The sequence below is a fragment of the Dermochelys coriacea genome, chromosome 7 (assembly GCF_009764565.3).
Source record: "Dermochelys coriacea isolate rDerCor1 chromosome 7, rDerCor1.pri.v4, whole genome shotgun sequence".
NCBI classification, from domain to species: domain Eukaryota; kingdom Metazoa; phylum Chordata; order Testudines; family Dermochelyidae; genus Dermochelys; species Dermochelys coriacea.
Genome location: NC_050074.1, coordinates 113,638,879 through 113,655,246, shown reverse-complemented (window position 1 = coordinate 113,655,246; position 16,368 = coordinate 113,638,879). Strand labels below are relative to the sequence as shown.

General features: G+C 40.8%; 1 protein-coding gene across 4 annotated transcripts in view; it reads left to right on the top strand.

Annotated features, from left to right (window-relative positions):
- The window catches only part of ATRNL1 (attractin like 1), a 1,048,037-nt gene that overhangs the window by 210,940 nt on the left and 820,729 nt on the right, over nt 1–16,368 (top strand). For all 4 annotated transcript variants that reach the window (XM_043518640.1, XM_038411471.2, XM_043518642.1 and 1 more), the window contains one exon: nt 8,635–8,789. In XM_043518640.1, the coding sequence (XP_043374575.1) occupies nt 8,635–8,789 (155 nt within the window). The remainder of the gene's footprint in view (nt 1–8,634; nt 8,790–16,368) is intronic.

The following is a 16,368-nucleotide window of genomic DNA, read 5'->3' as shown; positions in this document are numbered from 1 at the left end:
ATAAATGGAGTATATACTGCATAGAGTTGTCTTCTGCATTCCATCCTGGCTCCACTATAGTGGTAATTTCAGCCACAATACCTGGTTTATCATCTTCTCTCTGACATGTTTGCACCTTTTCCATGCTACCCCGTCCTTACCATGCCCTCCCTAAACCTGTTCTGCTAGCCACCTCTCACCTTATTCAGGTACCTCCTAAAAACTAACTTTTGCTGTCTTACTTATGAAAAATTAGGGGAGGGAGAGGGAAAAATAAAAGGAACATGACCATAAAGATGTGTATGTGCCTCTTTGAGCTGAGTAAGCATGTGATCTTATTATTGTTACCCTTGTTCTTATGCTACTTTTCCTGCTTTTTTGCATGTTTATAACCCTATTTGTAAGTATTTAAAGTTGAATTGTCTTGTGTGCCGGGACCATATATATACTTGTTGCTTTGAGGCATCTAGCACATTTTGGACACTGAAAAATAATTATAAAAGCAAGAATAATGTATTGAAAAATATGTTGGCCATAAAATATTAAGTTGTTAGGCCAAAAATATTTAAAAGGTGAAGCTAATGTTAGGTTGGCAAAACACACTTTTGTGTGTTTCGTGCTCTATCTGCAAAATTTATTCATTATAAATAACAAAACAAATGCAACCCACACTTAGTTAAAAATATGGAGGTTAAAGGTGGAAGCAGTTTGAAAGGTATGACTGTGCTTATGGATGTGCTGACTTATTCTCTTTTATTAGCATCACAGAAAAAATTAGGTACTGCAGGTAGTCATTACTGTCTCCTTTTATGGTATTTTTACAAAAAAAGGTTTTTGAAGGGCAAGATTCTGTATTTATGTTCAACACCCACCTCCCAGCTTCTTTCCGCACAATAATTCTTATTCTTTTTTTAATTATGTCTCTGATTTTTTAGTTGATTGACATGATATGAAAGCAGAGACACATACTGTCATATAAGGGATTCACAATGATGTAAAAATGAGGGTAAAAACATCAGTGCATCCCTAGGGAGACCATGTTATGCAATTAGAAAGAAAGAATGTTAGCTCAAAGCACTGTTAATGTGAAGTTTAATGGCAAAACAGTTTCATTATGTATTTATGCAGAGTACAGTAATGTAATTCATTGTACAGTTCTGATCAAGCAACCTCTTTGATTACTTACATGGATAAGGGTTTGTAGGATAGGGCCCTAGGATTGGAGGCAATGTAAAGGAAATTCCTTGCTGGCGGTCTTATCCGCTCCCACAAAAGGCCCTGGTGCTGCTCCTGTTCTGAGTTGAGGGTATAAAAAATGGAGCTGCCACACCTACCCTTCTATTTCTTCTTACTGTTTGAGCTCAGTGGTCAGAACATCCTATCAGTTGTTCCTCTAAACTTCCAGTTAGTATTTTTTGCTAGTTTGTGTTCTTCGAATGGGCTTTTCTTTCTCTTTCTTTCTGTCTGTCTGTCTCTCTCATTAGTAAATCAGGCTTGAGTGGTAGCCATGTTAGTTTGTATCAGCAAAAAGAACGAGGAGTACTTGTGGCACCTTAGAGACTAAAATTTATTTGGGCATAAGCTTTCGTGGGCTAAAACCCACTTCATCGGATGCATGCAGTCCTTCAAACCTTGTTCTGGGAGTTGCAAACTGGTGTCTGTGAGTGACCCTCACTCTAGCTGCCAGAACTGCTTGAGTGTGGGTCAGCTCAAGGACAGATGTCTGTTTTGCTCAGGCTCCAAGACAAAAAGGCAAGATGCTAAGAGTAGAACAAGTTAGGTACATCATTGTGGAGGTCACCCTTTACCCTGCATTGCTACTGCCTCGATCTGTTAGAGGGATTCCTACCTGTCTAGGAATGCTCCTCTGGCCCTACCAGAAGGCAGAGAAAGGAGGAGATACACTGCACCAGGGCATTCCTCAAAGAGACATAAATTCTCAGAGCTCTTTTGGCCTCCAAAGCTAAAGAAAGATATGGTTTCTGCATCATGAGAATCCTCAGTGTAGGTCTCTTTGGCCTTGGATTCTATCCATGCCAGTTCCAAAGGTACAGCTCAGCCCTTTGGCTTGCTGCTCTGTGATACCACTCCATAATTGTTCGATCAGGGCAGAGCCATTGACTCTGTTTCACAAGCCAGGACTGTTGAGAGCTGCTGCTTTTCTGAGAGAAGGCACTAGAGCTGTCACCCTTGATCACAGCAGGACAAAGGTCTGTCTTAATGCCACAGGCCGACAGAGCTGAGAAAGATCTCATGAGGTTGGTACTGCCCTCACCAGCTGCTCAGACTGATAGTGTCTTGCTGGAGCTGCCTCATGAGGTGCACGTGTTGCCTTAGTGTTTGGGTCTGCTATGGTACGAGCATCTTCAGGTCTGGTACAGCATCCATTGATTATGAAGCCAGCTCTGAGACCCGTGGTAACTGCTGTGCCTCAGTGCATGGTGCTGATAGCCAGGAAGCCTTTGATGTGACTGTTATCATAGAATCATAGAACTGGAAGGGACCTCGAGAGGTCATCTAGTCCTGTCCCCTGCACTCAAAGAAGGACTAAGTATTATCTAGACCATCCCTGACAGGTATTTGTCCAACCTGCTCTTAAAAATTTCCAATGATAGAGATTCCACAACCTTCCAAAGCAATTTATTCCAGTGCTTAACCACTTTGACAGTTAGGAATTTTTTCCTAATGTCCAATCTAAACCACCCTTGCTGCAATTTAAGCCCATTGCTTCTAGTCCTATCCTCAGAGGTTAAGAACAACAGATTTTCTCCCTCCTTCTTGTAACAACCTTTTATGTACTTGAAAACTGTTATCATGTCCCCTCTGAGTCTTCTCTTCTCCAGACTAAACAAACCCAGTTTTTTCAATCTTCTCTCATAGGTCATGTTTTCTAGACTTGTAATCATTTTTGTTGCTCTTCTCTGCACTTTCTCCAATTTGTCCACATCTTTTCTGAAATGTGGCACCCACAACTGGATACAGTTCTCCAGTTGAGGCCTAATCAGCACGGAGTAGAGCAGAAGAATTGTTTCTCTTGTCTTGCTTACAATACTCCTGCTAATATATCCCAGAATGATGTTTGCTTTTTTTGCAATAGCATTACACTGTTGACTCATATTTAGCGTGTGATTCACTGTGATTCCCAGATTCTTTTCTGCAGTACTCCTTCCTAGGCAGTCATTTCCAATTTTGTATGTGTGCAACTGATTGATCCTTCCTAAGTGGAGTACTTTGCATTTGTCCTTATTGAATTTCATCCTATCTACTTCTGACCATTTCTCCAATTTGTCCAGATCATTTGAATTTTAATCCTATCCTCCAAAGCACTTGCAACCCTCCCCAACTTGGTATCTTCTGCAAACTTCATAAGTGTACTCTCTATGCTATTATCTAAATCATTGGTACTCTCACTCCCAATCTCCAATAATGTTATCCCTGATACCACGCATTCCTGGTCTGGGGAGTACTCCTTCTCCCTTCCTATGTCTCCCAGTACGGGAATCCAGGGCATCCTCTAGGGATCATTGTTGCTCTCATAGGAGTTGTCTTGACAAGAGAAGATTGAGAGACTGAAAGGATGAATCTAAGCACACTTGGCCTCTGTTACTGTGCCTACTAGATATCATGCGGGATGCCTCTGGATTCTAGATTATCCTTTCCAGTGCACTACAGAAACAAGTCCCAGAGGAGGGAATACTGCCACCCGAAACTGATAGACCATTGGATGTCGGTATCAGCCAATTGCTACATTACTGAAATATATTCCCTATAGAACTTTTTACTATTGGTTGTAATTCCAATATAAATGAAGCAGCTATGCAGCCTGTAAGTCTATTAAACCTTATAGCAAGCTCCAACATCTTTCATGCCAATGAAAGAGCTTACAGAGCACAAGTCCCAGATTCCCTCTCAGGTGTATGAGCAGTTTTATCAACATGCCACACCATTCTCTCGAGTGGTGGCAGCAGAAAATGAAAGAAACGTCCAAGATAGAGCAAAAATGCCTCCTAAGGATAAGGATGCAAAAAAAAAGTTGGACCTCTTTGGCTGAAAAATGTATTCAACTGAGGGATTAAAATGGTGCATAGCAAGCTATCAGGCTCTGTCGATCTGTTGTGAATATTCATATTGGGATGCCATCTTGAAATTCCTTAATAAAACTTCCTGAGGACCCCAAGGCTGAGTGAGGAAGGTTATACAGTCACAAGGTCTGCTCTACATGCTTCTTTGGATGCAGTGGACTCAGCTGCGAGAGTCATGGCAATAGCTATAACCAGGTACCATACACGTGGCTCCAGGCTTCGTGAATTCTTGCCAAAAACCAAGAAACCACTGAAGATCTCCCCTTCAAGGGCTGTGATTTATTTTCCATGAAACGGATAAGGCACTGCATACATTTAAAAGGGCAGTGTTGAAATCCTTGGGTCTCTCTAGATCACCTGGGAAGAGAACAAAGTTTCACCCCCAACCCATATCCACTGCTTCCTCATCCAGGCAGTTGCATGCCTCTTAACAGCCTATTTGACTTCTTCATCAAGGACAGTATGCAAACTATACCAGATCTTACAAGCTTCCCCTCAGTCCCTATGAGACCATGTTGTCACATTTTCTAGGTGTGTGGCAGTCAATCACCTCCAACAATTGGGTGCTAAGCTTGGTGGAATTGGGATATACCCTCCAATTCCTGTCTTTTCCACCTTCCCTGTCCCTTTTCAGGGACTCATCTCTCAAATCAATTCTGAGGCAAGAAAAGCAGAATCTACATTCTCGGGGAAACACAGAAGTACCCCTCTGAATCAGTACTTCCTAATACCCAGAACAAAAGGGGAACTCAGGCTTATTCTGGACCTTTGATACCTAATAAATAAATCAAGAAGTTTTGGTTCTGCATGGTTTCCCTAGCAACTATTACCCCTTCATTAGATCCAGGAGATTGGTATGCTGCCCTAGACTCAAAGGACGCATATTTCCATGCATAAAACCATTTACCCTGGCCACAGAAAATTTCTCATGTTCATAGCAAGAGGGGACCAATTTACAGTTCTACCCTTTGGCCTATCATCTGCATTGAGGGTTTTCATGAAATGCATGGCAGTGGTAGCTCCATGCCTCCACCACTGGATGCCCAGGTGTATCCGTACCAGGGTGATTGGCTTCTGTGGAGCTGCTCCCTTCAGGGGGTGGAGAAATACATGAATGAAACACTCTAGCTGCTTAATGCATAGGTTTGGAATTAACAGATAGAAATTGACCATAGCACCCCTCCAGAGAACAGAATTTATCGGCGCAGTTCTGGATTCAATCCTAGGCAGGGCCTTTCTCCTGCCAGTAAGACTCCTAGACATCCGAGACTTCTGTGTACCCCTCAGACATCAGTGAGAAATTGCCTCAAGCTCCTGGAGCATATGGTGGCATGCAATTACATGAACCCAAATGCCAGACTTCATCTCAGAGGGATACAGTCATGATTCAGGTTGGTGTACTGCCTTCAGTATGGACTGGTATGCATCCCTGGCAAAATCGTATTCTCACTGGATTGGTGGATGAGCCACAACAACGTCTGCAGGAGACTTCTCCCTGCCTCTTCTTTCCGTGACTTTAGTAATCGATGCTTCAGTTATGGGGTGGGGAGACCATCTGGGAGTTTGGCAAGCTCAAAGCTTGTGGTCCAATCAAGAGATGGAACTGCACATAACATTCTAGAGCTACGGGCAAACTCCATAGCGGGTCACCTGTTCCTACCCATTTACACAACAGAGCTGTCCAAATACTTGCCAATAACACCACAGCAGTGTTGTGCATTAATAAGCAGAGGGGAAAGCCATATCAAAGAGTCTCTTCCAGGAGGCAGTCAGGCTGCGGAACTTCTGCATATAAAATTCCTTGTCACTTGTAGCATCACACCTGTGGGGGTTCACAATGTCATAGTAGACAGATTAAGCAGATCCTTCACCTTGCATCATGAGCGGGCCCCAAACAAGATCAGTGGTTCAAATAGGAGGAATCCTAACTGTGGACTTAGTCACAACCCATCAGTTCTGTCTGAGGGCAGGCCACAGCTCAGGGTCTGTCTCATAGGTGTTTCTTTTCCCTTCGGGCAAGGACCTGCTCGACTCCTATCCCCACCTTCTCCCAATACCACTTATTTCCAAGGCCATCCTCAAGCTGAAGCAGGACCAAGACAAAATGATACTCATTGTGGCACCCTGGACAAGACAACTGTGGTATTCAGACCACTGCAAGCTGGCAGTCAAGGAACCTCTTTCCCTGCCTCCAGTCAAGAACCTGATATCGCACGATCACAGTTGGGTGTTACACCCAAACCATCAACTTCATGGCCTGGTTCCTCAGCGGCTAGACCCTGAGGAGGCACTTTGTTCTGAAATGTCCCACTTAATAGTAGGAACCTATCCACAAGGGCTACTCGCTTTAGTAAGCGGAAGCAATTTTCTATCTGGGCAATTAAACATGGACTGTCCGTGGCCTATGCAGCCTGTGCTTCAAAAAACTTGGACTATTTGTGACACCTGAAAGAGTCAGGTTTGACAGTCAGCTCCATCAGGGTGCACCTGGCTGCAATTTCAGCATTCCACTTCCATATCATGGGGAGGACTGTTTTTCTCTAAACCAATGACTACAGGTTCTCAAAAGACCTAGATGGGATGTTTCCACCCATTAGTGACCCTGCTGCACATGGGGATTTGAATTTAGTTATCAGTACTTATGGGGTTCATTAGCTTCCTGTTTGGGGTTATGCTTTTCAGCAAAGGTAGCTTTTTGGTAACCTCACATCACGAGGAGAGTAGGAGAACTGCATATCCTAGTAACAGAACCTCCATACACTGTTTGTTTTCTTCCAGGACAAGGTATAGCTTAGGCCACATCCTACGTTTTTTCCCAAAGGAGAGTCTGATTTTCATCTCAACCAGTCTTCTTTACAAAGAAGATTTACCAGTTTTCTTTACAAAGCTACATTTCCATAAAGACAACCAAAAACTCCACACTTTGGATGTTTGCCAATCCCTGGCTTTTTATCTAGACAGAACCAAAGCCCTTTTGGCTCTCTTCCCAACTATTAGTTTCCGATACATAATTAATGAGGAGCATACTGCAACAGCATAATGGCTCTCCAAGTGGATCACCACCTGCATTGTCATGTTATAACACCCGTATGGAAAAGTTGCCTGTGCATTCAGCCAGAGCTCACTCAGCATCCACAGCCTTTCTGGGTAATGCCCATGTAATGTAGTTCACAGTCCATGCCTTCGCTATTGTAGGGAAAACAGTTTTGCAGTCCCTTTTCCAATGAGACTCCTAGCCTCACCTTCCCTGAAAACTGCTTTGGAGTCGCCTAGTCTAATGGAAATATGCAATCACTAAAAGAAGAAAGAGTGGTCACTCACCTTTTGTAACCGTTGTTCTTTGAGCTATATTGTATATGTCTAGAGCCCTGTGTGGATACAAAAATGTGGATCCGCATCTGCCAAGATCAACCCACGATCCAACCAGCGATTCGCTAGCTGTCTTTTACCTGTATCTGCATCCGCACCTGCAGCAGCAAGCGGTCTCACAAGGGCTAGCGACGGAGGGTGCGGGGGTGTCTTGCAAGGAAGAGGCTGTGCGAGGGCGGGAACTGGGGGTAAGGGGCAGCACGGGGAGATTCAGAGGACAAGGGGTGGCATGGCGGGGGGGTGGGGGGAAGGGGCATTGCATCACGTGCTGCTTCCAGGGACTCATGAGCGACGGCACACGGCAGCACCAGTGCGTGTTGCATCACAGTGGGGCAAAGGGGTGGGGTGCCAGGGTCCTGCCGCTCCAATCCCCATGGCAGGGGCAGGCCTGGGACTGGGAGTGCAGCCAATGCTGCTGGGCTGGGCTGTGGTGGAGATGCTGGCGCTGTCCAAGCAGCCCAAGATGCTGGACAGGAAGCAGCATAGCGAGCGGGTGCTAGACAGCCCTGACTCTGACCTGCTGCCTGCCCCGAGCATGCTGGGCCCCCCCATGCAGGGCTCTACACATGTCCATTACATGACCCACCCTCCATCCCCAATACATTGGAGTCTTTCATCTAAGAGTCTGGTGTGAAGGAATTGAAGGGTGGGCATGGCAGCTTCTCCCTTTGTACCTTTTGCTTGCACCATGAGCGACACCAGGGTGCAGACATGGCTGCCTCTGTGGGAACCGCTAGAAGCAGGTCCCTGGCACCAGTGCATGAAATGCGCACACACCTAGCAGAATGGATATATGCAACATATCTCAAAGAACAACAGTAATGAAAGGAGAATAATTGTTCTTTCTCTAGCCAAAAAATTATGTGTGCACATGCTAATAGAAATGTTGGGTTAAAAGTTAATCTTTTTTAGGCAAACATATTTCCTGAGTAATTCATAGCTGATCTAATTTTTTAAAATAAGGAAATGGTATCTTATGATTTTGATTTTTTAAATTGAATTAGAAACATTTATTATGATATGAGCAACTTTATTATCTCAGAAATGATCAGCATATTTTATTTTATATTTACTGGGTAGCCTACTTAACTTTACTGGTTTTCTTGTATTTTATGTAGGAACCCTAGCTATAACTGCCATCTGTTATAAAAGCGATAGGCTTTTAATATATTATAATGTATTATTTTATTCTTATATTTTCTAGGACTATTTTGAAAGAGAGTGGTTTTGCAAAGTATCTTCATTCAGCTGTCTTAATAAGTGGAGCTCTGCTGATTTTTGGTGGAAACACCCATAATGATACTTCTCTGAGTAATGGTGCAAAGTGCTTTTCGGCTGACTTTCTGGCATATGACATAGGTAGGTACTGCACATAAAATTTAATTATTGGGTGACATTTAAGAATCACAGCCTTGATTTATGAAGCATATAAGAATTGATTCAAAAAGGTTTATGTATCTCTTACATTTGAACTATGAAAGTTTATAAGCTATTTTTTGTTAAGATGTGAGACAAAGCAGGTTTATTTGTTTTTCCATTATTACTTTGTGCAGTTTCTTAGACGTGGGATGCAAGCCAAAAAAATTATGTAAAACTGGACCAAAAGTGTCTTTATATTTCTCAATGCTTAAAATACCCTCTCCCCCAAAATATAGAACACCACCATCTAGTATTTTCTCTTCATGTTAAGATCTCCGTGTCCATGTTCAAGATCTTCCCTTGAAGTACTCCCTCACTTCACCATGAGTTAGCACACAAATCCTATTTTCAAATACATCACAACAATCCGTGAAATTCATTCGTATTAAAACCTTTACTTAACTAGAGAAACAAATAATAGTAACTTAACTAGAGAAACTAATAATTGTAACATTCAAGGTACTGCTGATTTATTTGTGATGTTAAAACTATAAAATAATAGACACATTAGAATAATTCAGAATGTACAGATTTTGCTTAAAATACTCTTTGAAAGTGGCATGGAAAGTTTTGGGAGTGATGCTGTCACGTTAAGTAACTCGGACCGTGGTAGCATTACTACTGTATCTAAAGAAAATTGAGGTTATCTAGTGTATTTCTGTGACAATATCAGAGTTTGGAAATTTTTCTTTTTTAAGTTTTTCCTGTATAGACTTTTTTTTAACAAAAGTTAATTTTAATAGGCATAATATTAATAGCCTCTTTGTGGACAAACTTGTATCATGAGTAGAAAAATCAAATTGCCGAAAAAGAAATGGTCTTTTCAAGAAATGTTATACAAAACAAGGGCCTAATATTGAGTGGTGCTGAACAGGCTCAGTTGCTCTATTTTCCCAAGGGAATTGTGGGGACTCAGTATCTCACAGGAGGTATTCAGCAGCACATTTAGATTGAGCCACGAAATGTAACGTCTTAAATACTTATGCCCTTATTGTGAATCTGATTCTATGTTGTATTCGCTAATTCTGCTGCTCTTTGCTGATTGTTCCCACTGTGTTGCAGTAGCTTGAGGGGCTGCTGTCATTTTCATAAGCATCAGGGCTACGTCAAAGATACAGTAGTTGATCAGTGTAGTACAGCAGCTTCCCAGCCACACCTCATTTTCTTCATCCACACACCTCCTTCCCTCTGCTATACCAGCAACAGGGAGGGTGAGTGGTACAAGAGCATCCTGTGTTGAGAGTATGCAACCAGAGGATCACTATTTACATTAGGATGGGCTAACACTAACTCAAGCCATTTAAACTGGTTTGAGGGCCAGGATATGTATAGCATAAATCAGCATGGTAAATTTGCCACAAATATTCATCAGGGATGGTGTAGGTATACCTCGTCCTGTCTCGGCACAGGGGGCTGGACCAGATGACCTCTGGAGTCTCTGAATTTCAGCGATTTTATGATCACATCAGAGGATCTGATCTAATATATTCATTTTCTGTTCAAAACTAAATGAAATTGTGCTAGTGGTCACTGTGTTCATTCTCATTGTATAATAAGGCATTTAAAAACCCACCATTTACAGCTCTGAAGATGCTGCAAATAGTTAAAACAATTTCAATAGTAAAATAGAAAACAATTAATGATTTAAAACACTAAATACAGATGTTAGTGTATTTAAAATATTGCTGAAAGTCAACTTTTTTTTACTTTTTTTCTGAATTACTGTAGTAAATACACTGAGCCTACTGCCGTGAATCATGAAACGTTTATAAAAGAGAACTCCTGACGTCTGGGATTCATTGTTATGGCATAAAGTTTCCCATAAATCATCATTTCCATCTTCTGAAGTACAGATGGAAATGTAAGTGAAGGAATACACCTTTCCTTCCATTTGGGCATTGAGGAAAGCTCTGAGTTTTGGAAGAAAATTTTAAATATGGATAGAACAACCTGTTAAGTTTTCTTCCTTTTATGATTATTTCAACAATGGATTAATCAAAAGCCTGAATGCTTATTGGTATTCACTGTTTAGTGAATGGTTCTCACAGTGAGATTTCTGAATCTAAAAGGGAAAATAAAAAGAAATTGCCTAAAGAGAATATTATGTTCATTTGTCCTGGCCTGGCTTGTGACTAGAAAAGACTGGCTGTGTTGGGACTCCTCAGGAAACAAGCCGGAAATATTTCATCATTTTGAAGAATCTCCCTGAAAAGCAAGTCTTCTGCAGGAGAACATAGTGTTATGGATAGAGATAAAGAGAAGTGAGTGGATACTGAAATACCTCAGAAGAGAACCGTTTTCAGTTTTTGTTCAGCATGTGATTAAATTCCCTTCTGTTGTTATTAACATTCACTTTCATTATCCTGCCTCCTACAGACATTGTCAACTTGCTATTGTGAAATATTGCCGTTTACAGTAAACTTAGATGAACAGCCTCTTTTGCAACCAAAACAGCTACTAGAGACAGAGGATTGTGTGAGGAATTCATGGGTAACTATACTCAAAGGCTGTGTCTACACTAGAGACCTTACAGTGGCACAGCTGCGCTGCTGTAAGATCGCTAAAATAGCCACTCTATGCTGACGCGAGAGAGCTCTCCCGTCGACATAATTAAACCACCTCCAATGAGCGGCTGTAGTTATGTCGGCAGGAGCTTCTCCCACTGACATAGCACTGAGCACACTACCACTTAAGCTGCAAAACTTATGTTGCTCAGGGGGATGTTTTTTCACATTTCTGAGCAACATAAATTTTGCCAACATAAGTGGTGGTGTAGACATGTATAATCTCAGTAAAATGTCAGTCTCTAATTCACGAGGTTTCAGTTTATAGTTGAATATCTCAGGGCGTTGCAGAATGTGCCGCTGCTGGTACCATTGATGGAGGTTCTCTTATCTCAAATGAACCACAGGGTTACTGACCTTCAAAAACATTTCTTCATATGTATTGCAGGTGTTTGTATTGGGCAGATGTATAAGCATAAAATCTCATTTTCAATGAGTATGTCTTTGACATTATGACTGTTTCATTCAGGTTAAAGAGCATGTATTAATCCATTGGCACCAGTGGTTGGTATTCATCAGATTTATGCGTTTCTGCTCCCATGTTCTGGTAGTATAAATGATGAAAGATTGCTTTTGCATAATAAATCCCATACCTGGAATTGCTAGACTGATAGAGATGTGCTTACTTTCCATATGCTTTTATTAGCCTGCATTTTGTCCATTAGGGAACTTGTAGCAAACCAAGACATTAAGATTCTGATCTCTATCCTGAATCACCTCATTTCTGGCTTTCAGAAGGCAGTGATAATCTTTATTTTATGATAAAAGTGACCTGCTTGTTACGGGTAATCTGCCAAGAACTTGCCAAATAGCATGTGTAAAAAAGACAAACAAATGCATTTTTCAAGTGGTTATATATAAATTGGCCGGCTGATGTCAAAGGTTTGGCAGGCTTGGCGCAGTGGATATATTTAGGTCAGTTGTTAAAGTTCCTGTTTCAATTATCCCTACGATAAAAACAGAAGAATAAATGTGTGTGTCTATATTAAACACTGTAACACTTCTCAGATAGTGCTTAGATGTTCAAAACTCAGTGAATAACAGGAATAAAAGACAACAAATCAAACAGTACCTTGATTCTTCAGGTGAAGCATGAAACCACATCAAATTCCACATTAAAAGATTCACAATGTGCAGCATGTACATTGTCCCATGAAGGGGCACTCCTATTGCTTGATAGATATACAGCACAATGTGCATGCTACCATTCTTTTTGTAAAGATGAAAATTAAAATGTCATAGTCACAAATAATCTAAAGAAAAAAAGTCACTTAAGAGGTTAATAGAGGATGTACGTAAGTCTCTACGTAAAAGAATAAATGGACACAAATCAGACGTCAAGAATTATAACATTCAAAAACCAGTCGGAGAACGCTTCAATCTCTCCGATCACTCGATTACAGACCTGAAAGTGGCTATCTTTCAACAAAAAAAATTTCAAAACCAGACTCCAACGAGAGACTGCTGAATTGGAATTAATTTGCAAACTGGATACAATTAACTTAGGCTTGAATAGAGACTGGGAGTGGATGGGTCATTACACAAAGTAAAACTATTTCCCCATGTTATTTCTCCCCCTCACCCCACCCCCACTGTTCCTCAGATGTTCTTGTTAACTGCTGGAAATGGCCCACCTTGATTATCACCATAAAAGGTTTTCTCCCCCCCCCTTCCTGCAGGTAATAGCTCATTTTAAGTGATCACTCTCCTTACAGTGTGTATGATAAAACCCATTGTTTCATGTTCTCTGTGTGTGTATAGAAATCTCCCCACTGTATTTTCCACTGAATGCATCCGATGAAGTGAGCTGTAGCTCACGAAAGCTTATGCTCAAATAAATTTGTTAGTCTCTAAGGTGCCCCAAGTACTCCTTTTTTTTTTAAGAGGTTAAGGAAGATTGGCTTGATATTTGAAAGTAAAATTAAGGACTGCTCAGTTGTATTTTGATTAGATTTTTTTTTCTTACAAGAAAACTGAATGTGAAAATGTAATTTTCTGAGTTAGGTAAATTAGGAGGGGATATGAAGGGTGTCTTGGAGTAGTAAAGTAAGTTGCAAAAGATATATAACAGCAGCATGAGAGAGCTCACAAACAGAGCTTACAAAATGTCTGGATTTTCTGCCGAATTTAACATCATGATCTTTGTTCTCAGGTTGGTGATATCTAAAGTTTTTCCATGGAGATATAGGCTGCATCACAAATGAAGAGGGAGGAAGGATAAGATTTTACATTACCATGACTGCTAATATATCTGGCTAATCAGTGGATGATTATTAGCACTTTTCTAGAGGGTGCCCTTCATTGGCCATCCCAGAGGAAAGAATGGTGCTTTGGCTGGGAGGGCTGGGGGGAAGGGGAGGAGGAATGCACTACATAGTAGTCAGATAGTTTTAAAACATAATAATTTAAAGTTTTAAAAATATATCAGGGCAAATCAGTAATTACCATGGTCCACTTGATCACACCACCTCATTTCCAGTAACGGAGGTCTGCTTCCTACAGGGTCTGATATCTGTAAAGATTTAATACGTAGGGCTGAGACTGGGCATGAGAAATGAGATATAATCTGTCTATTGCTAGATAGGTAGAAATATTATGTATCTAGAGAGTTCAGAGAGAGTTACTGTGAGATAATCGGAGGTAGATGTCTGAGCCTTCCCCAGCTAAGTTATTATAGTAACTCAGAGCCCTCCCCATCTAGTGTCCCATCACCGGCCGTTTGGGACTTTTGATACTGGCAGTTGCCTGTGGGTTACCTGCTATCGTAGGCAGTACCATCATACTACCCCTTCCATAAATTTATCAAGCTAAGTCTTGAAGCCAGTTAAATTTTTTGCCCCCATGCTCTCCTTGGAAGGCTGTTCCAGAGCTTTGTTGATGGCCAATTTATAACCATTAACAAGAGCTCACAATTCCTGTACACAACTCTTCTTCCTGATGCACCCTCCTCACCCAGAGTCTTAAACACACAGCAGTAGTCTCAGCAAGGCCCAGGTCGCAAGTTATGCTTCTATATCTATGCATGGACAACATCCCAATCAGTGCCCTGTCCAGAGAAACAGACCAATTTGTGACTGGAAGGTTGGTGGAAAGGATTCATACCCACCAATTCTTGAAAATCAAGACGAGCTTTTGAACCTAACAAAACATTTCTCAGGCAGGGGTCAAAACAAACATGTTCCTGGCCATAATTTTACCCTCATAGTAAATATTTGCAAGATCCAATACTTCATTGCATCAGTCATTTTCTGGCAATGGTCATGCAGCCAATTATCTCAATGGCTAGAATTGCTGGTGTCATGCATAGGCTTATCCTCTCCGCATCCATGCACACTTCTTTGATTCACTGCTCACTCCTTCCCATTAGTGATGAATGAGGAGAGAAGCTGTGCAAACAGAATGAGAAATTTCTTATCTGATAATTTTCTTTGTGTTAACAGCTTCTCTCCTCATTCAACCCACCCTGGTAGTCTTCTAAATGACCAGAATACAAATTGAAAATTTTCTCTCAAGGGAGACTTGAACATATAATTCTCTTAAGCTTCATTAATGCATTATATCAAGTTGTCCTAATGCAAATAATTTATTGCTGGAGTGTTTCTACAGCTTTGGAAGAACTCTTCTTTTGGCCTGAACATAAGGGTGGGGCTTAGTCCTGGAGACTCTATTAACAAGATTAAACTGCTGCCAAATTCTAAAAGTGGGGAGCATTAACCCATCAGTTACAAATGAGAAGAGAAGCTGCTAACAGAAAATTATTGGGTAAGAAATTTTTCATTCCTTCTACTGCAGCTGCTCAAAATGATTGAAAAGAAAGTAAAGGATTGACAGGGAAAAGGATGACATGAACAAAGATGAAGAAAAAAAGTATGTGGGGGGGAAGCAGAAAGGAGATAATTCATTGGAGTGCAATAAATGGGCCTTAGTGAGATTGATAGAGAGCAAATTGTTTGGGTCCCAGTTTTGTTACACTTTAAGATTATGCGGGTTAAGAAAGTTTGCATTTAGCTGGCCTTGTATGTACTTATATCATGGTGAAAAACACACTGTACAAAGATGAGATTACAGCTGTTTCATATATGATGCGTATCACTTAACCATAGTGTGACAAGGTGTGTGAGGTGATATTTTCCACTGGACCAACTTTTGTTTGTGTGAGAGGGAAGCGTTTGAGTTTACACAGAGCTTTTATTTAATCATAGTGTTGCATTCTGTTAATATCCACAATAATTTGATGAATTGTTTAAATGTCAAATACTGTAATAGTGTATGAAGATGGCAACTATACCAAAACATCTGAATAAGATATTTGGAGCTGAACCCCTTTGAGATCCACATGAAGGAAAAGCATTTGAAAAGGAAGCTGTATGTCACTTTAGACTAACATCACTGGAGTGGGCATTGATTTGGCTTGTAGATCTATATTATATAGGTGAAATATAGAACAGTAAAAGCAGAAGATGAGAAGAAAATGTAGGCATTTAAAATATACTGTTGCTGACATCGATACATTCCTGGAAAAAAGCAATCTAGAGTGGATATTAAAATTGTGGCAGTGGGATTGGTTGTTAAAAAATAAAATTACAGGAACATTTGGACATTCACTGTCTGAAGTATAAGCCTTCTGCAGAATATTTAAGGGTGCCTAGTATGGGGCTGAAGGGGAGGCAAATGAAGATTGCTGAGTAATATTACAAATGTGGATTTTCTTTGAAGGGTAGACTATCTCACTTTTTTTTTAAAGGGAGAAATTCATATATTCCTTTATCAAGTGATATTTAATAATCCTATCGTGCAAACTTTATCTTTATATTTATTTAAAATAAACAACAAAATGTGCTCTTTGCCCAAGTCTCTGGGTACATTTATGCCAGTTAAAAGTCCAGTCATAGTTCAAGTATTAGACTGTCTCAAAAAGGCTGTAAAAAGGACAATACCTAAATTTACAATAACCT